Raw genomic sequence first — 25997 nt, forward strand, 5'->3', positions numbered from 1 at the left:
CCTCTCTCCGCCATCTGAACAATAATCTGCTGCCATGACAAGGTTGCCCTGTGGATCACAATTAAGGACACATTTTAATTACCGTATATATTTAAACTCAAAAACACACTCCTCTTTTACTGTAAAATCACAAGATTATTCACTGTCATTACAATACACTGTAGTTCTGGTTCTGCTCTGCATCCCCAGAACCAGAACCAAACGAGGAGAAGCAGCATTCAGCATCTATGCACCACAAATTTGGAACAAACTTCCAGAAAACTGTAAAACAGCTGAAACACTGACTTCTTTTAAATCTTGACTAAAATCCCACCTGTTTAGAACTGTATTTGAAACTTAATCAATTACAAATTTATTGATGGAACTTGACTTAATGTCGTGTTTTGATTGTTGATTCTATGTTGCTTTGTGTTTCTGTGTTTGTAATGATGCAAAGCACTTTGAAATGCCTTGCTGCTGAAATGTGCTATACAAATAAAATTTGATTGATTGATTGATAGGCAATACGACTTTCATGAGAAAATATCAAATATTTCACTTTTAGAAATACAAATCCAGACGGTAGAATGTGAGCGACTTTTTCTCGACACCGTTCCAGATTTTTTTTTAAGTGATAACACTGCCCTCTGGAGGGATTTTGGAGAACCGCATTTGAAAATGTTTTATTATTATTTTTTGCAAAAGAAAGATTATGACTGAAGGAACAAACCTGCGATTCCAATAAACAGAATATTAATTTTAATGAGCCATTAACACAAAACTATATTGCGGAGACCAGATAGCTACACATACTGTATAGAAAACACATTTCCCTTTTTTTGGTCAGTAAAAAGACTCTAAACCTCGAAAATGTAAGGTGGTTTTGGAAGTTCAGCTTTTAAAAACCGTAATATATCTTGATACAGCTAACAGACATAAACCTATACTGAGCATGTGAGGATTAATAATTACATTTTCAAGTAAAATCTGTACAGAAAACAACAGTCCAATTCAGATTTTTTTCATAAATTTATTTCCTTCATATTTATTGGAATCTTCGAACATTTTTTTTTTCTGCTGGATGATTTCTGCTTGTGTCTTTGCTACCGTACAGTTAGAATAACATCAGCATCAACAGAAGGCACATGAACAGAACTTCGGCCTCATGGAAATGTTTTACACGCCATTTCTTTCCAGGAACATTGAAAAGAATTGTACCTTTTCTCGGACAAAAAAACAAACAAACAAAAAAAAAACAGATGTATAAGAAGAAAAAAGAAATACATAATACATAATTCCTGTAGTGGTTTACATTTACTATAAATGTACCATTTGACTGCAGTACAAAGATTCATTCAAATACATCCCTTTGCAAAGAACAATACAAGTCTTAGACATAACCGAGAAAACACTAATAAAGGGAAATACTTGACAAGCTGGTGATGAACTTGGACTTATTGAACTTCTTTTTTTGTCTGTTTTGTTTTTTGCTGATCTGCATTCGAGCTGCAGGAACATAATCAATAGTTCTCCAAACAACACTCACTTGATGAGACGTTAACCCTAGAAGCTCCTCTGAGCAACGAGAGGAGACAAAACAAACGTCCGCCAAAGCAGGAAGACGAGTCGAGGCGAATCCACCCCCCGGTTTTTCTCTCGGAATACAGACAAGCACTCTAATTTAATCTCTTCATCACTTTGTAAGACTCGAAAGATACAACAAACGAGCAAACAAAAAAAAAACCCTACTGTCCCTGGTCTGCATTAGCAACCATGTCAGAATATTATTCAGTGAAAACGGCTGAAATCAGATGTGAAGAGCGTTGAAAAGTAAACAGAAAATAGGCTCGAGTCTAAAAGCATGAATAACTGATCGATTCCCTTAGTTTTGTTTTGGTCACGGATGGATCGCTGGTTCTTTACATCTAAATTGAATTCAGATAAGATATGTCTGAGGGATTTTATACATTCTACTCTCAATTAAACTAATACAGTTCTCATTCTTCCCTTTTACAATTAATGTACTGCAAATATAAACAACAACTTTACAACAAGCCATTTAATTGCACTTGAACATGCTCCGGACGCTGGGAAATGGTGTCTAGATTAAGTCAGAGATATTTTAAGAACATCACAGAAAATAAAATAATATTTCAACTATCCAAGTTAATGAACTGCTGGGAAAAGACGTTTTTCCTTTTCAAAACACATTCCTGAAAATATTACAGGAATACAGAACCGACAAAGGCTCTGATGATAAACATCGGTGCATGCATAATCTTGTTACTTCACTGAAGACTGCTTAACTAGGTTTGTTGGATATAAGATTGAGTGGACCGATAATAGAAAAATCCGGATTTTTGTTTGTTTTTCTCTTAAATCTCAGCCCTTTTAGCAAATTTATTTCTCCATATTTGTGTCTAGCATGAAGTCTAACACTAGACCAGTCATATTGACTTTTTGTGTGATGCATGATCTATCTGGACAAGGAAGGTCAGACCAAAATATTAGTGTTATTAACAAGACATCTCCCTGCTGAAAACGACTTATGTACATTGGCACTTAACTCTACAAACGCACAGCTTTGCTCTGTTATGAGGTCTTTGCTTTCTCTAAATTAAAAAAAAAAAAGAAGAAAAGAAAAAAATGGCAAGCAAGTCTTGGCAAAGCATCTCACATTCCAGATACAAGCAATATAGAGATGATTTAAAGCACATGGAGCTGACAAATAATGGATGAAATATGCACTATGAGCAAAAAAACCCCAAAAAAACCCAGAAACAAAGAAAACCCCCCCCCCAAAAAAAAAAAAACGGAGAAAAGCAACTGCTGACATGAGGACTCTTTTAAGGCTTAGCCTATCCACACTTTTCTGCTGCTGTGTTATGGCACAGCCATATCATGGCTCCACAGATTTAGGGGCAGAAATAAGTAAAAGATGCAATAAATGCCAAAAATAAAGACAAAATAAAATCATAGAAACTCATCATGAACATATAAAAATACATATGTAAACTGATTAACAATAAACATTCCACTCATTCGCCTAAAATAGTAACAAAACTAAACATAAAATCATAATGCGGTAAGAGTACAAAAGATTGAGTTTTGCTTTGTCTAGAGATACACAGACAAAGAGGAATGTCATCCTACTGACACACTGAAGACAGCCAATGGTCAAAGGCCACAGGTATTTCCTTTGGTTTATTTTTGTTTAAAGAGATAGGTCGGGATTTTTGAAGTGAGGCTGTAATGAAAAAAGCTGTAAGCGGTTAATATTTTACTTGGAATAGATAGCAATATCATCCAGTATACATCGTGATAGTCTGAAAGAAGCCAAGGACCAAACAGATGAAAAACAAACCCGGACTCAAAACCATCACAGCAGTTTCTTTATAAACGCTTCAACTGTCGCTTTGTCTGCATTGTGTGGTTTATTTATACACACGTTTTACACAGGTGATGAAGGATCAGAGGTGGTGTGCCACCAGTAATCTTCCTATGTGAAACGTATTCTGAGAGAGGAACATATAGTTTATTTAAGCATAGCTGTCTTAAATAAAAGGCGAGATTATCATAGCAGATTATATGAACGCAATTTTAAGAATTGCCTTACTTTTACATCAGACAGTTACCATAAGCTTAAAAGCTTTACATGCTCCATTCTCAGCAAGTGTTTGCAGAGGAAGATTATTAATGGTGTGCCACCTCTGGTCTTCATTTCCTGCGTAAACACCTTTTGGTTTCTGTGCAACAAGGCGTCCAATGGAAATGTGACGGCAGTAAAACAGCCATATTTTCTAAGGTGTTAGAAATCAGGTTTATAGTTAGCTTCAGCTAGGATCAAACATCGGCAATTATTTATATACATTAAAAAAAATGTATCTACTCAAGTTAATATTATAACTACTTATAACTTCTTAACAGAACCTCACTTCTTAAATCCTTTACTAGTCCTTTAAAGTGGGTCGAGTCACTGCTCCGGTGTGGTGACCTGCTTTATTTGATGGAGCCCTAATCTCATTGGCTAAGTGCTTCCTTTTAATAATTATTATTATTTTTGGTACAAAATGCATCTGTGCTTTTATTTAAAAAAAAAAAGTATAGTTAATATTCCTTCATTGTAAGGAGTAAGGCTCTCACAGGCAAAAATCTAGTAATAAAGTGCATGTCACTGATACAATCGCATAACACGAATGCAGGTAGTATCAATCTGTAAAAGGATTGTACTAATCATTCTGCCTGTTCCCTTAATACAAAACACGGTGAGGAATACTGGACATTACCCTTCTTCAGAACCACAACGTTACCCTTCAACAGAAATGCTCTGGAAGGAGTTAACACTGAAACATCCCTTATCTTTAGTTGGCACTTAAGGCACAACTATGGCTTTTTATAAAAATAACTTCTTTTTTTACTGCAAAATAATGCAACACTTTACAAAATAAAAAAATAAAAACAAGGGGAGGCAGGGAGTACACAACCGCAGAAACTTGGGCACCAATGAAAAAAAAAAAAAAAAAAAAAAGAGCACAGACGGCTGGTCTTCATGGACGGTTTCCAGATGAGGCCTACCACCGTCCGCTGACGCTGGCCACTTCGGCGTGAAACTGGCGGGAGAGTCGGCCGCTGGCTCCCCCCTCCAGGAAGGAGGACCTGATGGGTGGCTCAAAAAGCTTCCTCCGGTTCTTGTTTAGTTCTGCGGATCCCAAGACAGAAAAAAGAAGAACCACAAACTTTCAACAGAAGCAGAGGCGATAAAGGCTCGATTCCTATCGCGGACGTCCCCCCAGCCCCGTTCCCCCTCTCCTGCGAATCAAAGTGCAGAAATAAACACAGCCAGAGAAGTTTGTTGACAATTTTTCCCCTGAAACTAAGATGCGAATCACCACAGACTTGCTCAGATCTACAAAAGCCGTCTTTGCGGCCATCTGGTTTTATGTTCAAATAAAAAAAATATATGTAAAAATGGCACGATGGCATCTACGGCTTGCTCAAATGAGGAGAGTTCAGCTTCTGCCAGCATAAACCTCCACTTTGATTCCTGGAGACAGGCAGCTTGCTGCAGCAGCTCTTTTTGCTGGCAGGGGAACAGGAAGTTTAAACTCTTTATAAGAAGGAAAATTCAAAAAGGATAAGGCAGACAGAACCGTGCATATTTTTGTTTTAAAGGCCTAGACATGGTCAGCAGAGATGAAAGCTGACCATTACTTGACACTCTAGCCTTTGGAAAACGGCATCATTAATAATCAGATCAGGCCTCCATATTTCCCCTCGCTGCCTCAACCCTGGATCCACTCTGAAGTTTGTGGACAAAACCTTTGGACAAAATCCCCCTGACAGGAAGCTCTAGCTCCCAAATGCAGCAACAGCTCCGCCTGTTGCGACCTCCAAAATATGATGTCAGTAATGAGGTGTGACACAAACCACATTTACATTAGATGAAGGAGTCTAAATCAGCACCGATCCACTTAGGCTTGTTTGGGGGGAATATGGGAAATGTGAATGAAAAACAATGAATCTAGGCGATCTTTAGCAGGTTTAGTTAACAGGATCAGGCTCCAGTTAGCATCAGATGAAAACCAGGAATAAGACTGCAAGCAGTTATAATGGATTCATCGCCCGACCTGGCAGGTCCCCCTCCTAGCACCGCCCTCCTGCTCCTCCCTATCTCCTCCTAAATTACACCTCCCCACGTGCTTCCCATCGGCCTCGGCCTCGGCATCGCCGGCGCTCTGTGCGCGTGGACCAAGTTGGCAGTTTTTCAGGATGAAAACCAAGAAACAGATGAAAGATTTCTAGACTAACATTTTTAGCTTCAAGGAAAAGTCAGTATTTATATACAAAGTTTCTTCATACATACCTGAAATGGCAAGTAGCATTTTCCTGCGAGCACCAAAGGTGGTGATTCCTAGTTCCTTCAGGTCCTGGTCTGTTAGAGTCAAGAATGTCTGGAGGTCAATCTAAAAAACAAAAAAGGAACCATTAGCAAAAGATAAAATTATATATCTAAAAAAATATTTTTAGCCAATTATTTGACCAGCGTATCATTGGTAGATATATATTTGACACGAGCTAGCAGAGACAAATAATGCAAAATGTAGTGAACCTCTTTACTCATATTTCTTCTTGATTTTTCTTTTGCGTTATAGATATTTCATCAACTTTAGTCGTGATCTTTAAGAATTTGGGAAATGCAGCCCTCAGCAAATATATAATAAAGTGTAAAGAGGGGATCATCTTTCCCAGATATCTGTATTTACAATTCAAGTTTAAATTTCCATTGTTCTTATTTTTAAGAATAATGGAGCAAGTGAAAATACAGCCGCACTTTTTATTCACCACTTTGAGTGGAGTTTGTTGCTATATGAGTTTGTATGACGGTATTCAAACAAACACATTCAGAGTTCAGATAAACAACTGAGTAGAACAAAAGTAGAAGTAGAATAAAAATAACCAAGCAATTAAAACTAAAAAAAAAAAAAAAAAGCAGATAAAACATTCAAATTCTGGTGCAAATAAGCAAGTCACCACATAATAATAACATCACTGCTCAGCATTTAAATTCCTAAAATCACAGACATTTGGCTGGGTCGAAGCTTTGACAAAGAATAGAAATGAGTTTAATAAAACGTGAAATGATAAAACAAAAGAAGCTCTCTACCTCCTGCTGCTGGAAGACGTCGGTGTACTTCCCTAAGCCCAGCTTGCTGAAGAGCTCAGGCAAGTCGGAGCCTTTCAGGGATGAATTCAGGTTGCAGCCGTTGCTGCCGGTTACTGAAGAGATTGAGTCCATGTAGTTGCTGCTGCTGAGGTAATGCTCTGCAGCTGCACAGGCAACGTTTAGAGCAGCCAAGGGGGAAAAAAAAGACATAAAAGGGAACAGCTTAAGTGGATACTCTAATCCTTTTGCTTATTTGTCACATCATTATTAGAACTCATGCAAAAAAGATGTTTTGTTTCATTATTATTCTAGGGTAAATTCTCAACAAACTAGATTGAAAAATATATATATTTTAAAAGTTTGGAGTAAGAGGCAAATAGGTCAATAATATGGAGTAAAAATGCAATAAAACTGACCAGATTTGTTCTGCTTTCTCTTCGGGCTGCTGACCGCAGAGGGGAACTCTGTGTGGTTCGGCAGGCCGTTCCCGTTTCTCTCCCTCCAGTTGTCCGAGTCACTGCCATTTCCCACGCCTTCCCGGCTGCCGGATCGAGAGAGGGACAGTGGAGAACCCTGGAACGCAAGAAAACGAGGCTGACAAAATATTTGAAGAGTAATTCTAAATGTAAAGAAAATGTGAAAAAGAGATCATAATCTTTACAGGGTGTAATGCATATTTTCTTTGTCACATCAACACATAAACCTTAATGCAGCTTATTGATTATGCTTGTTTTTTAAGTAATCACAAAAAAAAATCACTGCTTTACTGGCTTCTGGGTTGTTTTATATTTGTCTCTAATAAAGGATTTGAAGGTTGTATATTTCCCATAAAACAATCTAATCCAGGTTTTTCCACATTATTAAAAATTTTGAATTTATTCCGATGACTAAGTAATTCTTTAACACACTGATGATTCAGAACCCAGCTTTAGCACAGTACTGCTTCACAAACTGTAATAAAGACAAACCCATATGTTCTGTACTCAAATAAAAACACCGTACTAAAAGTAATACAAAGCATGGCACATTTTTCTTTAAACGCCACATTTGCAGTAAAATATGTACATAACAAATGGTAACCCTTCTAAATATGTGTAAATAGGTAAATTGATGAAGTGATCTTTTACTGTAGTTATACAATCTCACAATGGCAATGGAAAAAAAAAACATTTCCAAATAATTGTAAAAATAAATAAAATGCAAAACAGGCCTCTATTCTTTCTTTAAGAAATCCTATGAAAATAAAAACTTTGTTCAATAAACCTTAAACAGCTTTGTAAGCTTCAAAATGTTTATTTACTCATAACATTTCCTAGACACATACTTATTTTTTGTTTATTTATTTAAAAAAATTTTTTCTACTTTATTTGATTTTATTCAACCCTTAGAATTTTATTCAACACTTAAGGATGCAGTAAAAAAACCTCCAAAGCTGTTTAGAGATCTGGGCTGCTGCTGATGCTAGAAGCATATTTTTGTCCTTCTATGTCTGACCTCATAAGTGGTGCTCATGCTGGGTTTGTACGGGACATGATTGGCTCTCCGCAGCTCCTTGATGGTCTCAGCTGGCATGGACTTTGAGAAGCCCAGACCGCTCCAGGTGTTGGTCGGGGTCCGCACCTCCGTCACCACGGGTTTCTTTAACATTGCTTTAATTAAACAGATAATCCATGGTATCAAACATTTGTAATTTCGTTACATTTGACTACATGTAACGAAGCACAAACTGACCTTTGGTCGCCAACAGCTTTTTCTGTTCGTAGTCGAACGCCTGAAGAAAAACAGGAGACGATTTCATCTCTTCATATTTAGAACAGGTAGAAAGAGTTGCGTCAAAATGTTTTACCTGCATGTTGGCAAAAGGAGTCTGTGGCGCCAGTCTGATCCTCTCCCTCTCGTTTTGCTGTGCTGCCCGTTCGGCTGCCCGCTCACTGCCCGGTGCCCTCTTATCCGCCACAGGACCGTCCGACGAGCTGGACTCGGCGTCCGACAGGAGGCAGTCAGAACTGGCAGAATCACAAAGAAAACAAGAAAAAAAAAAGATGCAATTTATGCCTTTCCCTTTCATTTCATCTCTTGATGTAATCTTTGAGGATATCTTGTGATTAGGGGTTATTGGATGATTCTACAAGGACTCAGTTGGCTCTTTCTGTAACAATCCTGTCCAGGTTTAGTGTGCAACACAGTCCATGTGGCAGCCAACACCTAAAACTCCTAAATCCTATTTCACTCTGCGGGGATAAATAACCATCTGTCATTAATGCAGTAACATCTTGCCTTAATTAGAACAAAATCTGTAGATTTGCATTTCATTTCAGCCAGATATCATTTCATCCAAAAAAAAAAAAAAAAATCTACTAGGAGACGCCAAGGATCTTTATAGACACAAACATACTGTAGATAGGAGTTCTTGGTGCCCTGCAGGAACTCCACAGCCTGTCGCTTCCCAGGTGACGTCTTGCACGAAGCCAGCATCTGTTTCAGCTCGCTCCCATTGGCTGAGTGAGAGGGGCTTCTCGGCATGCCCACTTCCACAAATGTATCAGAGCCTGAAGAAAACAAACAAACAAATGTTTCCCCGATATTATGCAGACATAAGAAAAAAACAGAAAAGTCCTGAAAACAACAGCTGAAATAATTCAGGTTTGAGCCCAACTGTGTCATTATGTGTATGAAGACGTGCGTTAGCATTTTAGTCGGATGCTGAATGAATTAAAAACACACCGGCTGAGTTGATCATGGTTTTCATATGTCACTCGCATGAAAAGAACCTGCTCTGCGCACATCTGTGCGTGCTTTGCATGTAAACACAACTACATGAACGCTGTGACATAAAATACGATGTCAGTGCCGTTTTGATGCCTGCTCAGACAATCCTTGGTGCAGAGTTGACATGGATCGCCCGCCCGGGCCAAGTCCAAACACATTCTGGGGCACAGAAGGAGGTAAGAGAAGGCGGGAGGAAAGCATACCGGGACGCACCAGGAAGGAGAGAGTCAAAGCGGCTTGGAAAGCAGCGGGGAAAAACGAGACGCGTGAGAGTGGAGCTTTTGAGGGCAAAACCCACGAGTGTGAAACGCAGAGGAAATGAAGGCCTTTCTGAACCGCTAGGAGACCAGCAGTTAATCTGTCTCCGTTCCAATAAATGCAAAGCACGAGTTCGGCCGGACATTATAGAGGAGAAGCAGAGAGAGACGTTAGCTTTACACATTTCCTTCAGTGTGGTTTTCAGAGCGACATAAATCTCAAGCGGAAAAACGTGATTTTGGACGTTTACGCTCGGTTTGGATGGCTGAGCTCCAGCAGAGCGCAGTCGAAAATGTTAGCAACTCAAATTTTTTGTCCGGCCAAGGTCATAATAATGCATAAATCACATTACTCTGTTTAAACATATATGATGGAGGAAGTGGAACAGGGCTGAATATTATGAATGGGAGGCACATTTCTGAATACAACCACAACCACTAAGGTGCTTTAATCTAGTTCAAGTATTTCATACCTCATAACTGTTTTCTTTCTTCTTATTTTCTCACATAGCAGCAACTAACTTTAATGCATTTTACAGGAAATTTATGGGCCAGACCAGAAATATTTTCAAATAGGTATAAAACCTAAAACTAACATTTAAGACTGTGTTCACTACCTGACTTAAGACAAACTTCTCACCTGTATTCCATAAAGGCCAGAGTCTCCTTCCACTGATACTGATGGACTGAACAGTGCTCTGCAGACAGCTTAAAACTTGGAATAATGTTTTACTATCTAAACCTAAAAGGTAAATAGACTAGTGTAGTGTAGTGTAGCACTTTTCTAGTCACAAGATGAACCTCGACAGGCTATTTCTATGTGTCTGATTCTCCCTTGTGCACTCACAAACATGCACCGATGCAAAGATTTTTAAACAAAATCACAACTTTATCCATGACGTGTTCTTTCATTGTGTATCATGCTGTTTATTTACTAGTGTCCTCTAAAATACTGACATCCACGTGGGGCTCGATATTCAGGAACAGAAATGTGATCCCATCTAACGGAACAACATCTATCTGGTGTTTAATCCAACGTGGTTGCCTTTTTGTTTGACGTTTTTACCTTCGTCTGGGTTGGACTTGCTTGACAGCGGCTCTGAGGGACTGTGTCCACTGGCCTCCTGGGCCGAGTCGCATGGAGTCGGACTTAAGACGGTCTCTGTGAGGGATGCCGTCGCTAAACTCCCGTAACCAGGATGCTACGTGAGGAAAGACGGCAACACGAGAAAATATTAAATTACTTCACTTACAGTAAACCTGAGTGACGGGAGGACGAATGAGGATGTGAGGCTGACCTTGACGTGTCCGTTTAGCGTGCATTCAGGGACCCCGTTTGGCTGCTTGTCTATGGGGGCGAGGCCGGGCGGAGGAGATGGCGTGCTGAGTGTGTAACCCTGCACGCCTGACATCAGGATGCTGTTCAGGGTGGCCTGAGCTGCAGGGTGCAGCACTAGCTGGGACGCAAAGCCTGCAACGAAAGATAAAGCGCAACCGTCTGGTGGGCAAGTCTGGACGAACATCAGATGGCAAGTATTTCATACCTCAAAAAACATTTGAGGAAAGAAGGGTTTTTTAAGAAGCTGTTCTGTATACAAACTTTGGGTGCTGGTGAGCGAACTGGGCCACATGGAGGGGGCTGGTGTGGGGGTGCTGGGGCTCGGCGTCTGCAGGGGGCTCAGAGCCGAGTTCAGGCTGTTCAGAACCGTGTTCGGGGTGGCCGAGGCAGGGAGGGAATGGGGCGCCGTCGCACCTAGGAAACCTGCGGCGATCACGACGAGACAGAGGAAAAGAGTGAGATCAACGGTGGTCCCGTCGAAGTGTATGGCCATTTTTCAAGCTAATCACACGTTTCGCTGAGGCCCTCAGAAAACAATCTCGGTTTTCTGGCTATTTTACTGGAATTCCATCAAACTGCGACCAGACAGCAAATGAGAGGAAGAATGTCTTACATCTCTCCAAGGTTGTGGAAACAAAAGCATATATCCAGCGTATCATCATACCCAATAAACCCATGTTAGTGAAAGCACCCAACGATATGGTGCCTGGTGTTTTAACCCAAACACAGTGTATGAAAACAGAAAGAAGCAGGTCTGTGGCTTTCACAAGGGGCTAGTTTGGCTCCAGGAATAAGACCCGGGATTCTTCTGGCAGGCTGGCCTGTAATCTGAGGAAAAGAAGCATGTAGCAATTACTAAAGGCCAGGATGTGGCCATCCACAGCTTCACCCCCGGGCCCCTGGGTTTAAATGAAACAGCGAGAAAACGTCTACCATAGGGGGTTCCCCCAACCAATTTACACATTTTACTGAATTTATTGAGGAGTGAGAACAAAAAAAAGAAGAGAAAAAAAAGAGTTTAACAAGCCACACACTTTATATCTTAATAATGGCCATTTAAAGGGTAAAGGAAAACTGAAGTATTTAAAACATTAATGTTAAAGAGTCTCACATAAGGCTTCCTCCACTGATCCAAAGCACCCTCCACAGAGAATCATGAGTGTCCACTATTAATCCTATTTAATTGTGTAAATAATGAGAACGTCTGGATCAAATCTGAACCAATTTAATACTTACAGATTTAAGTAACAGTCTCTATAAGACTACACTCTATAAATATTTTTTTTCCCTTTACACGCTGATTGAATTAGGACATTTTGTTGTTTATTTTGATCATAGTTAACATTCTGAATATTCAGGGATTTGCAAATACATTATTAATATTAAGAACTGGATGGCAAATTAAAGTCTGTATGTGGTCATCTACACATTTAATTATTCATGTGAAATGCAAAAAAAATCTATATGTATTTCAATATTACTTTGTGAGATACAAAAAAATATGAACATTATGGAAAAAAATAAACATATTTAAATAGAATTTGGTGAAATGATCAGTAAAATAGTTAATAGGTTATGAAAAAATAAATACATTTGCAGAACTGGAGCCCCAAAATAAGGAACAAAATTCTGATCTGTGCAACTCTAGACATCATAAATCACACAAAATAGGACTAAATCCTTTTTGAAGATAAAAACTTCCGAACTTTCACACAGGACCATGCAGAAAAGCTCTTAAAGTGAAAAGTTATTGAATACCTCAAAATAAATGTTTATAACTTTTCTACTTAGTGCAACTACATGTGTGCTGATGTCATTTTCTCATGTTTTGCAAGTCAAAGATGCATGGTAGTCAGCAAGTGATTCAGATTAAGACAACAATGGCAATCTTATGGTATTTGCATCTCTATGTGCCACCTAGGATTCTACAGAAACAACCAACATCGCACTTTAGAGACATCTGTGATACTGTGAATGCGTCACCAGATGGTGACAGGAAGTAAAGTGTGATTTACGAGGATGTCCACTACACTGTCAATAAATTTCATCTCTGATGCACTTTGTGTAACCAATAAAAGAATAACATGTTATCTTTTGAAACTGATTATCTTTTCTACATCATGGAAAAACATCTGGAACTTCACCAGCAGCAGCTTAAGAAAAAAAAAAAGAAAAAAAGAATTTGGACAGCATTGTTACCCAGATTACTCAGCCCCAGGCCAGCTGAGGTCAGGATGTCCAGGCCAACGGGGCATATGAGGGACGGCGATGGACCATTAGTGGTGGGATTCAGTGCCAGGGAGGGTGAAGAACAAGACACCCCGTTGCTCTCGAGACCCAAAAGGAAACGCCGAGCTTCGTACATGTTGACGGCGTTCCTCTCCACACTCTTCACTATCACGGACTGGGAAAGAAGACAAAGGAGATCAAAACATAGTTGGGAAGGATAAAAATACATGGTGAAGAGGAGAAACGCGCAAGACGACGAGGCAAAGAAGGAGAGGGGGGGGAGGCATGAGAAAGATGCAAAAGACAAAAAAAGAGGAAAGCATACATGGAGGAGTGAGGCATAGATAGGATAGGGAATGTTGGCACCAGAGATAGGGAGTCTGAAGGAGAACGAGAAGGGGGACAACAAGAAATGGGAGGAAGGAAGAGGGAATTAAGAGCAGATTAGAAGGATAAACATTAAGGCGGAGTGGGAGAGACATGGGAGCAATGTTCTAGAGAAAGCATTTCTTCATCAGCTGCTAGAAATCCATCACCTATCTCACTTTTTGACAGGAGAATATTGCGAAACAGCTAATATACTTAATGTCGGAAAAAATGTAAGACGATTTATCACGAAAAGAAAAACAAAACTTTCTGCGTTACTGGAATCCAAGCCCATCATAAATACTCAAAATAAATCCGTGCACAACGTTGCCCCGAATTTGACCATTTGGAGCTTTTGAGAAGCGATTCCCAAACACGATCACTCTCGCTGACACAAACGCAAGGCCCTCCGTCTTTGCCAGTGCGCCGCCAGCGCTAACACTGCAGCGCACACTCGCATGTGCCTTCAGGGGGACTGCAGTCACCTCGTTAAAATGCTTAAGTGAAGGGTTCCTGAGTGGGTGTGGGCTGGGTCTGTGTTTACCCTGGCACCTCTGCAGAAATCCCTGCAGAGCTGTCTGCTCTGGGCACAGAGCCCCGGCTCAGGGCGGGACGCGGGCACCTCAAAGTGTCTCGTCAGGACTTTAGCTAAGTGGTGAAATACGATTAGAAATATTAAACGTTGTTGAGAGGGAGAATGTGAGCAAAACCAAAAGCATGTTTTTTGAATCTGAAGCTGGCTGTGGTTGTTTTAGCAGACTAGAAGTCACGGTACGGAGTAGAAGGTTTTGCAAAATAGCCCAACTTGCTGCTTTAATGTATTCCTTGATGGAAAAGTGTTAATCTAAAAACGAGCAGCTTATTTAGAAAGGCTGAGAAAGAACACGAGCAAAGTTCCCATCAATCAGGTGGAACATGCTTTGGCAGCCCGTTCTGCAGAGGAGACAGCCGGCTCTGATTCCCTGCTGTGGCAGATGTCTGATTGCCAGAAGTCTTCCCACTGTTGGTACTTGGTTCCAGTTTTCCTCTTTCAGCTCTGTTCGACAATAACAAAATGCAGCAAGGCAGATTTTTTTTCTTATTTATTTATTTAGATGCCACACTGTGACAACTGATGGAAAGTAGTTTGGAAATGCCACAGTGGCTTTTTTGTTTTGGTAACTCAACCCGTTTTTACATTTGATCGAATGAGACAGAAGCTATGTTTTTCCCAGGGAGAAATCTTAACACATGTTGCCTTCTAAATATTAGGGTTAGCTAGCGCTTGATTTTAGTCGATCTAAATTCTCAGATTTTCCATCAATCAGAGTAAACTATTTTCTGACAAAACTCCTGACAGTTATTTGTTTGCTGGATAATAATTTACATAAAACAGCTCTTTAATTACGAACATAGATAGTGAGAAGGCTTATGTCTAAAAACGACTGCATCCTGTCAATGAGCACAATGGGAATTCTCAATCATCTATTTAATATGATGCACGAATAAAATGTTACCCATGCATCGAAGGCATGTTGACATAGCGACAGCCATTACTGTGGGTCATTATAGCAATCCAAAGAGGCACAGTGATTGTTTTATGATTTTTCCCTAAAATGTTTACAATATGCTCAACTGAAAACGGACTCATTTGGTCCCATCATTTTATTAGTAGTGTATCATAGCAAAGGTGAGCCATTTTGGGCCTTTACACCGCATTTTCATTTTACCCACAACAGCTGCAGAAGTAACAGATAAAAACAAGTTTTTCCTTTCAGCATATTCTGAAGATGAATTTTGAACATGCTTCCACACTTTACTGAAGTAAGCCATCTAATACCTGGGTATTTTCTGCATTTTTTAACCTCTTTTAGGCTTTGGAACCATCTTAATTCATTGCTGCATGGATGCAAAAAGGTGTCTGAAACATTCATTTGAGATTGTGTCTATATTGACACCACAGCTATCATGCACTTGCTGCAGATTTGCTGGCTCACATCTTGTAAATAAATCTCTGGTCCTCTACATCCCAAAGAGGCTCTATCAAATTAAGATCTGGTGACTGTGGAGGTCAGCATAATACAGTCAACCATTTTTAAAATATTAAGCTTTGTGAACTTGTACTCTATATTGCTTGAAGTAACAATCCATTATGATAACAGTTATCATAATGGAGTAGACATGGTTAGCAACAGTAAACAGGATGCCTGTGGTTTTTAAACAATACCAAGGAGCCAAAAAAATATTTCTCCCACATCATTACGCCACCACTGGCAGCCTGAACTGTTGACAAGAGGAGCTACATTAGTATGTGCAGTCCCATACCTTGCTGGGTTGCTTCGGCTTTGGTTTGATGCTGATGAAGACATCCAGCTGCTCCATTAGTGCCGTGATGCACTGAGGTTCCACCTCAATGTCCTCTTTGATGTCAAACATTAATACCAGAGGCAAGCAGCCCTGGATAAAAAGAGGAAAACAGGATAAAAAACAAACTGCAGCAGATCCTTTCACACTGTCGGGAGCACGACGACACTGCTTAACACTATGGTTGCGTTTTATGCCCTATTTGTGTACTCAAATTATACACTTTCTCAAACCAGCAGTAAATTGTCCTTTATACTCTACCATTTATAGACCGATACGTTAGCCATGCCGATAAATACGAGTTTCATGGCGGCATTCGACCCGTTGCAGCCTTCGGGAAATTCCGGCAAGTTAAATCTCTTCTGCACGATCACCACCACAGGCACCACAAAGATCTGTATTTTGGGCTGAGAACTGGATGGCTCTCCGATTGAGAGTGGGTGTAATTAGCAGCAGAGTATATAGAGGCAGGCCGGCTCTGACAGGGCCCTCGGACCGGAGCTGTAATCTACCGTCTGGCCTACAGGCAGGAATCTATAGAGGCCAAAATCACAAAGCCATAGGACTGCGGGTAGAAGTCTTCTCCCTCTCCTGCGTCGTCTTCTTTCTCTTTCTACCCTCTGAATACTCCTCTTTAATTCTCTGCTTTCTGTGTTCATCACCCCTTCTATAACTCCTTTACTTTTCAAGAAGAGAGGGATCATCTTGTGTGTTCTCTGAAACAACTCTGGCACTCCCTATGCGTCTTTGGGACCAACTGGGAGACCACAGACAAAGACAAGCAGCTTTTCTCGAACAACTACACTGAATTACGGATCTCCGGACAACAACCCATGCGCTGTTTATAACAGAGAAGTCCTAACTAGTTTAGCAGAAGTTTAAGCCACTGGTGATTAAACAGCCATTACTTTTACACATCTCTTATTATACACCAAAGTAATTTAGGAAAGAGTAGCCTCAGTGGTTGAGGGCAACAAGACAAAAATGGCCACTGAGCATTTTTGGACAAAATGAAAAAAATTATGACGTGCTACTCTTGATCCAACACATGAATGCTAACGGAGGATTTTTGTGAAGCGGAAACATGCGGATGAATTCCAGCTACACGCAGGCCAAACCCTTATCATTAACTCTAATTAGAAAAGTATGTACACGGACAAAACATGAAGCCCCGAAGCCAAACTAATTTAGCCGGAGTCCATCTTGCATGCAGGTATGTAGATGCTACGGTCACACAATCTAACCTTGAATCAGAAACAGATTCTCCTTTTGTCTGATCTGAATATTTCAACAGAGGAAGAAGAGCCAAGCAAACCTCTCTCAAGGCTGCTTGCGACCTATGAGCCAATCATGATTCACATTGCGAGCCCCCCTTACTTGATTTAAAAACCACGCATCACTCAAACACACCATGATAATGTAAATGAGACAGAAGCATCTATAATAGCTACCACAAAGTCGAAGGAATCTGTGTATGTAAGGAATATGCTACCACTAGCATCCCCTAACCACAAAACAATGTTTAGTTTAAAGTAATCCATTTCAACCATTGGATTGGATGTCAATTAAAAAAGAAATGCAAAGAAAACACGCACCATGAGATACTGCCGCGCGAGGCAGACGGATTCGATGGTGCCCTGAATGTAGACGGTGGATTTCTTCTGGGGGCCGTTGGGGTCGGGGAAGTGGATCTGGGCTCCGGTCCTCTGGGTGATGTGCTTGATGTTGCTGCCGTTGCGTCCCTTCATAAAAAGGTGGTGCTGCGGCGCGATGTCGAGGTGGGTGGTGATGGAGATGGTACTTGCCAGACTACCAGCCAGATGTTCCAGCAACAGAGCTGTGCCTCTCTGGGGAGACAGGGGTGACGAGGTTTTGGATTATAAACTACTTAACAAGACAAGAAACTTTCATTAATTCTTATATTTACCACAGACACATTTAACTCCTACAGTTAGTAGCATAGATTATGCTTTCTCAGTCTTAGTGATATCCTTCTGTAAAATGTCACAGAAAAATCAATAAATCTTATCTAATGAGTCAATTTCAGTAACTCAACCTAAAAGTGAAGGTTGTATTATATGGATTCATTACACAATGAAGCATTTATGTCTGTTAATTTTGATGATTATTTGCTCAAGCTATTGAAAATATAAAGCTCAGATGAGTATGTCCATTGCATCCGGAAAATATTCACAGCACTTCACCTTATCCACATTTTGTCAAGCTACAAAATGTGCCAGAATTTCCTTCCTCAAAATTTTTGAATACTTCTTGAATATGATGCTACAAACTTAGCACATCTATCTTTAGGCAGACTGGCCTATTCTTTGCAGAGATGTCTGTGTCGCCATTTTCAGATGTTGAATCAAATTTAAGTCTGGATTTTGGCTTCTGAAGCACTCCAGGACATTCATAGAGTTATTCTGTAGGTTTGTGCCTCAAGACAATCCTGTCTCCATAGCCAAATTGTCCTTTGCACAAAGCAAATTGCACATACTGATACTGCAATGCTGAAATATTTGTGATATACTGTGCAACCCTACGCTTGATGCAAAATTTAACAGACCTTTTATTTGGTGCCTCTGTGATTTGTCTCTGAGCAAGTCTTTTCCAGTGTTTAACAGGAATCCACACACTGTGGCCAGCAAATGACAACAACCCAGAGCGTTTTTGGCAACAGTCTAACTGAGCTCCGAGGGTCTCACACTACCACACAACATAGCTTACATACTCTTGTGATCCTTTAACCTCCGTCTGGCACGTTTCCCAAGCCCTCAAACCCAACCCATCAGACCTACCCCAAAGTCAGGGATAATTCTTGCATTCACTTCCATTCGTTGCACTGAGAACAATGCAATGCATTAAGGCTGTTCGGCAAAATGTGATTTGAGCCAGAAGAGATGCATAAATGTGAAACAATGGGTAGTAAATGCTGATATTTGCATAAAACAATGATTGGCACAACAACCTTTGTTCTCAGCCAAATGATTAGTTAGTAACGATGTTTCCAATTACTGAAAGGGAAAATAAAAAATACATTAGAAGATAATGAGCTATTTGAAAATCTTTAAACAATACAAGTCGAACTAAACCAGTACACATTTAAAAAAAACAACTATTCAGTCAAAAATGGTTGCATCTTTTACCATATAAAGACTTCTTTATTTTCCATTTAGAGTTCATTTCAAAAGTATCCATATTCCTTTAACACAGTTCCAACAACAAACTTAAAAGTATTTTTTATTATATGTGAACAAGCAATACTAAGTACCACACAGATGCAAAGTGGAAGGAAAACCACATGTTTGTTTATTTTTATGATTTATAATATAAACCATTGTATAAAGTGTTTTGTGGAGAGGTCTATAGCAGAGTTAGGTTTTAAAACAATATTCCAAGCTTTGAACATCTTACTGGGCATGGTAAAAATAAAGAGGCAAAACTGCAAATCTGACAAAGCATATCTGTCCAACTAAACCGACTGACTGGGCAAGGAGAGCATCAACTAGGGAAGAGACCAATGACAATTCTTGAGCTGCAAAGATATAAAGTTCAGGTGGGAGGCTGTGTTATCTGCATTAGTTGTGCGCTTCACACTGCACACAGTTGGAATTGATGATAAGACAGATGGCGCTGAATTCAGGGCAACACTAGAAGAAAATCTGTAGAGACTGAGGTGGAGGCTTAACCTCTGGCAGAATAACAACTTTAAACACACTCCCAGAGCCACAATGAAAGCACGGTCCTACGGTACAATGAAAACCTGAGTATATGTGGGGAAACCTGAGAGCTGATTCACTGTTCACAGCAGGAATATGTTACCCTGCAACCTCGGATGGCTGAGGGTAATGTAGCAGATGATCTTCCCTCAACGTGTGATGCTGCGATATAGAAAAGACGAGACACACACGTTGAGCTCCTTTTACCTTCAACAGGAAGATTTATTCTTCTGGTGTGCTCAATCTTTTCTTGGTCACCAACGCGTCAGCGCCCCTAGCGGCCATGTGTAGAATTGCACGGACTAACTGAAATAACACTACAGAACTTATTACGATGAGAAATTAAAGATTCAAAATGAAAAATTATGTTGGGGTGCCTATTTTCTTACTTCTTGGTTTTGTTTACTAACAACTTGTTTTTCACCCCTCTACAAATACACTGACCAGTCCCAGGTGTTGGGTCATGGGCAGAACCACAACATCTTCCAATGATTGATATTGGCAGTCCCTGGTGAAACTCAGCTCCCAATACCCTTTGAACATCAGTTACGTGTGATTATTTTATCCATACTTGCACAAGAGATGCAGTCTGACTTCTTGTGCATCGTTTGCATGACTCTGTTACTGTTCTAGCCATTCTAGCCATTGAATTTTATGACTTTAAAAACAAAACACAATGCTTCTGAAGCTAGAGAACAACTTTTTCTGCAGGATTTATTTGAACACAATAATCTGGTACCACACCCGAATCATCAACAAGTCATATCAAAGCAGAGTAAGCACGTTAATGTTAGCTTACCACTGTAGCAGAAGCATAAACGTCTTCAACAGGAGCAAAACACGCTTATGAAAGACTGCGACTGTAGATGTTAAGTCTTACTTGTAAAGCTAAAAGCTTTTTAGGTGATGCAATATAAGAACATTTCAGCCACAATATTAGATCAGCTAAAACGTTTTTGCGTGGTAATGTAACTATTAGTTCAGTTTGTTCCAATTTTTGATAATTTGTACAATCAACTGAGGCTCAGGTTCTTCCAAATAAAACATTCCTTAAAAAAACACGACTAAAAAATAATAACTAAAAACCAAAAAAACTCCCTAAAGAAAATTGTACCCGACAACACTGGAAGACTTTGCTCACCTTTACTGTGTTGACATTATTCTGTGAACCACGAATGACTCCGGTGGCCCTGTAGAGACGCGTTGGGGGCTTGAAGGAAACGGTGAGGTTGTACGTCTGTGAGATGTGCTGCACAGTGGGGGAGCTGGGGTCTGACTGCATGATGGCTGGAAGCTCGAAGGACAGCACGAGAGGTAGCAGCTCCTGTAAGGCGAAGGGATGACGGGAATGATGAAAAGCAAACCTGCAGGTCAAAACTATCACTGTTTTATTCCAACGGTGACCTAAGAACTTGTAGCTGGTAGATTATGAAAGTTGCCAGAGCCACATTTTGTTAATACAGACTAACACAGGTGCAGTAAAGCAGCTTGCACCACAACACATCAAACAGACTCATAAAGACCAAAGGGAGAGGAAGTGACACAGCAGGGATAGGGTGATTTCTGTTCATGTCGGAGACTTATGACAGCTGACACACAGACAAAACAGCCAATTCCTTTAGCCAAAGGTGGCAGAACTTCACATGCAACTGTCAGGTCAATCCAGACAAAACACTGCAACAAGAGTGAAACTGCAAAGCTCCCGAGTCCATTAAATATTATGGCTGCAGAGCTGCTCAAAATTAGATTTACAATTCTAACAAAACATCAGCAGTCGTTAGCCTGGTCATTCTCACACATGTATGAATAAAAAACCATGCATGGAACCATGAGAGGTCAGTTCCTGTTCAATGTATCAAACACATCCCTCAAGTAGAATAGATGCTGACAGGACGGCTACACTCATGCATACACATGCATATGCATGCATGCGGGAGAAATTACACTTGGCTTACATCCATGCGGATTCAAACTGAAGGGGATATAGAAATACACACTAACTGATGAATACGTACACACAGTTATCCAAACACTGACTTTTTGGGCAGAGCGCCACTATGGTTTTGGCTGTCAGTGAAGGGCAAGCAACATGAATTGCTCTGACCAAAGAAATGTATCCCTGATCACTCCCATATGTGCCTGGCCTTACATTTATATCACGTTTCAGTGCTCCCTCTCTGAGGGCTGGAGAAATTTAGGTCAGGATGGAAGGATAAGCAAGAAAAGACAAGCAGTGAGCAGCAGGAGTCAGGCGCTGAATGAAGAATAGACCAATTTTTACTGTGGAGCTGACTTTTGCTTTTTTTTATTTTCTTTTTTCTCCTCCAAAAGCCTACAAAGCAAACAGTTGCACATGTGTTCAATCAAAGAGTCCTGCTTTAAAGGCCTTACTTCTACTGACACCACGGGGGAAAGACGAAGAAAAATGAAAACGTCTTTTTTAGATGAAGCAACTGGGCGAAGCTTTCACCACCTGCATGTCCGCTCCACCTTTGAATGAACAAGTGGCTTGTTACAAGAGCTGCGCCCGGATGGCTTTAGGAAACTGGCTTTATGTCTAAGAATTTAATAGACATCACGTGTATTGTTAAGGCAGAATAAGGAGCCATTGATGATATTTGGGTCAAATAGGGACAGGAGAAAATAAGGTCTAGTGAATTCTAGCACCACATTATTATGATTGTTGAGGACTAAAAGTAAAAAGACAAAACAAATCAGCAAAAGTTTGACAGGTGAAGTGACAGGTCAGTGAGTTTTTGTTCTACATCTGAACAGAAGTATTGTTAGCAATATTTACTAAACCATCAGTCCATTTTCTATATTCCAATTGTTCTTGAACGGTCGCAGGCTGCCACTCCATCGCACAAGATAAATCACTAAATCATTTTATTTTTTAAAATTTCATTTGAATTAACAGCCATACACATGATTTGGCAGAAAGCCCATTATTTCACAAGAATTTTCTGCAATTATCTTGAGCTTCATCGATGGTTTCCAATATGTGACTCACTAGAAATCTTTAGATGCAGCCAATTTCAGGAAGTGTTATTATTCTCATAATTATTCACTGTAGGGCAGTAAATAATTATTATACACATTTAAAAAAACGTGTAAAGTTTCAGAGAAATTCAGTCAAAAAATTATATATCTTGAGACTACAAGTGAAAGTGTTTTATGTTTGTTGCTTTAAAGCTAAACTTGTTTCAGCAGAGATTGACAAGCAGAAGACACACAGGAGAATGAGCAACACAATCAATCACTGTACCATACGCAAATAAAATAAAAGTCTCTGTCCATGTCCATGAATTTAACAAATAAAACAAAATAATAACACAAACAAAATTATGTTTCTAGCTACATTAATTTCTTCCTTGCTGATGTCCAAGAAGCATTTTGTTTGTAGTGTGTGGGATCTACACATGGAGGTTTTAAAGACATGGCAGATGTGCTGTATATCTGCCATGTCCATTATCACAGTACAAATTTAGTTTTAAGAATATTTAATTTTTTTGTGTTCAAATAAACTAAAACACAGAGTACCTGTATGTTTTAGTTTATGCCTTTAACATTTTTGCATAGTTCACTGCCTTTTTTTGGGGGGGCGTTCCAAAATATTTTTGGAATTTTAAGCTTGTAGGACTCCGGGCTTAGACGAGATATATAGGACTCAGCCAGGACTATAAGTAGAATTACACATTTACATCTTTAGTTCATCTAAAAACTAAGTAGCAAGCCTCTCCACTGGAACGAGCAAAAAAGTTTACATTACTATTTTTTTTTTGTTCTGGATATATAATAATATCTGATGAGATTCTGGGGTGGGATAAAATGCACCATACTCTGCACTAAGTGGGGGAATTGCACAGTTAGCACATTTTATGAATGTGCAATTCCCCTCACTGCACATTTCTAAAAGAAAAAATAGAACATTCAAAGCCCAACTTACAGATACATGGGTTTTTTTTGTTTTTTTTTCTCTTTCTAATGCCACCCTGGGCAACTGGCAGTGTAAAAGAATAGGCATATTAAGTAAACGAAAGAGTAAGTCGATTTAATAATTTTGGACGTGTCATAAGTGTTTCAGAATGAGTAAAAGCTGGGACAAAAAAAAAAAATCAAACTTTGGTTGGATTTGCATAAAATATTCTGCCTTTGAATGCAGCAAGTTAGAAGAGTGCATAAGCGTTCAGGGTGACCTCCTGTGACTTACTCTGCAGCACACACTTCACTCACTCGGCTGTTTTCACAGGCGAACTCAGCACTGTTGGTTCTGGTCAAATCGCAGTGGAGGACCATGTTTGCCGCAGACACAAATGTAGTGATGAAACGCAGCAAGAGTTAGGAGAGGTAACAGAGCCCCCTTGAAAACCAGCAGAGGTGGTCCTCTGGCCACTAAAGCTGGCTTCCAGTCAGACCAAAACTTGAGATGAGGAAAAGGCGAGGAAACGGACGGGTGACGGACTTGCCAAAAAGGAGAAGGCTCTAACTTTTATTTCACAACTGATCAGAGGAAGCGGTTAGATAATGAGGTAGGCTGAGTTGAGACTGTAGCTCTTCTCTACTTTAGCATTTGGTAAAAAAAAAAAAAAAAAAAGATGTCCGAGGCTATTTTTCCTTATTCTTAGCTGTTAGACTTTTGAAGCAAAGAAAAATATTATTTAAATTATTTTGTATTATTATTAAATGCAGGAGCTCTATTAAAATATGCTGTGTGCTACGTATTTACAGACAAGGTAAAAATGTAGTTGAGTATATTGAGATATTTGTCATACATTTATCTTCAGCAAAAATATATATTTATTTCAAGTAAATAAATATATATTTTAGGATAAATGAGTATTTTCATAAGTATCCCAATGGACAACTGAGATGCATATATAAATTACTAAATGACTCTTAAAAAGACTTTTGTAAAAATAAAACTCAAGTGATAGATAGATAGATAGATAGATAGATAGATAGATAGATAGATAGATAGATAGATAGATAGATAGATAGATAGATAGATAGATAGATAGATAGATAGATAGATAGATAGATAGATAGATAGATAGATAGATAGATAGATAGATAGATAGATAGATAGATAGATAGATAGATAGATAGATAGATAGATAGATAGATAGATAGATAGATAGATAGATAGATTGATTTCACTTGAGTTTTATTTTCACAAAAGTTATCTATATAGATGTAGATCCAAAAACTATCCAAACTGTCCAACTGCAGCACTTTTGTTTTGACTCTTACAGACAGTTTCTGGGTTGACTCAATCAAATCAATATTTTTCTATGCCTGGAAAACTTCTATTGCTAAGAAACAAAAAATCATCAGTTCCAGTGCTGTCAGGAACTGGTTTACATTTATAACTTGTTCTTATTTATCCTAATTAAGGATGTAAAAGAAGGATTTTAGTAATGTCAGTATGAAACAAAATGATAAATGTGACATTAAATAAATAATCTAATCTAAATGCATTTTCAGTATAAGCTAAGAAAAATAAGTGGCACATTTTGGGAAAATATCATGGCAATATCTTGCTCTTTTTCTCCCAACAGAAACAGTAAAACTTTGCTTCGTGAAGACAAAAAGCATGACCTTTCACGGGTGTAAGGAATGAGGAATTGCCATTTAAAATTCAGGGTGGAGTATCCCCTTTAGGCAAAACTGGCGGAGCTCCAGAAGCTTACCCTTATTTTTACACGTGCTGCCTCCACGCCTGCTGGCTGCCCTGCGATAGACACCTGTTAACAATAAAAATATGAAAATGGGTTAGCCAGTTTTGGCAGAAAACCAAATCTGTACAATCTGTACAAAGCTAATTCTTTCACAATTGGTTACAACTCAGGTAATTGAGTTTTCAACAACAAGTCAAGGAGATAGTTAGATTCAGAACAGAGGAATTACATTTCCAACAGTATTTTCAGAGGAAACGAGTAAATATATATTTTTAACAGTTATTTATGACTCAAGCACAAAAATAGGTTGAAATTCATTATAGCACGATTGATAATCAAACCCTGATGATCAATTTTGAAATGTAGCAAAAAATATTTTTTTTTTTTCTCAATATAGTTAAGTGCAACAACAGCCCAAGTCCCACGAGATTCTGTCAGAGATACAAAACAAAATAACAAACAAACAAAAACACATCATTGATTTATCAACCAGTCTATATCTCCTTATTAACATCACTGTCACTCTCAGTATTTGGAACATATCTGCAAGGTTCAGCTGAATCTAAAAGTGTTTGGCGTCAGAGAAAATGAAAAGGAGAGTGCTTAAAGGGACTTAGCCCTGAAGGGAGTCGTCTTGCTGCTAATCAGCCAATG

At 39.4% G+C, this 25997-nt stretch overlaps 1 protein-coding gene across 1 annotated transcript in view; it reads right to left on the bottom strand.

The window, feature by feature from the left end:
* Positions 1-1003: 1003 nt before the first annotated feature.
* The window catches only part of bicc1 (BicC family RNA binding protein 1), a 68540-nt gene continuing 43546 nt past the window's right edge, over positions 1004-25997 (bottom strand). Inside the window, exons 6-21 of the mRNA XM_023327847.1 lie at positions 25356-25409; positions 20807-20989; positions 17542-17793; positions 15908-16039; positions 13208-13412; positions 11270-11431; positions 10968-11140; positions 10736-10871; positions 9039-9192; positions 8490-8649; positions 8375-8414; positions 8138-8292; positions 7060-7216; positions 6644-6807; positions 5843-5942; positions 1004-4678 (exon numbers count right to left, since the gene is read on the bottom strand). Of these exons, the coding sequence (XP_023183615.1) occupies positions 4551-4678; positions 5843-5942; positions 6644-6807; positions 7060-7216; positions 8138-8292; positions 8375-8414; positions 8490-8649; positions 9039-9192; positions 10736-10871; positions 10968-11140; positions 11270-11431; positions 13208-13412; positions 15908-16039; positions 17542-17793; positions 20807-20989; positions 25356-25409 (2355 nt within the window). The 3' untranslated portion in view covers positions 1004-4550. The remainder of the gene's footprint in view (positions 4679-5842; positions 5943-6643; positions 6808-7059; positions 7217-8137; positions 8293-8374; positions 8415-8489; positions 8650-9038; positions 9193-10735; positions 10872-10967; positions 11141-11269; positions 11432-13207; positions 13413-15907; positions 16040-17541; positions 17794-20806; positions 20990-25355; positions 25410-25997) is intronic.

This window comes from Xiphophorus maculatus, chromosome 22 (genome assembly GCF_002775205.1).
Source record: "Xiphophorus maculatus strain JP 163 A chromosome 22, X_maculatus-5.0-male, whole genome shotgun sequence".
Classification (NCBI taxonomy): Eukaryota; Metazoa; Chordata; class Actinopteri; order Cyprinodontiformes; family Poeciliidae; genus Xiphophorus; species Xiphophorus maculatus.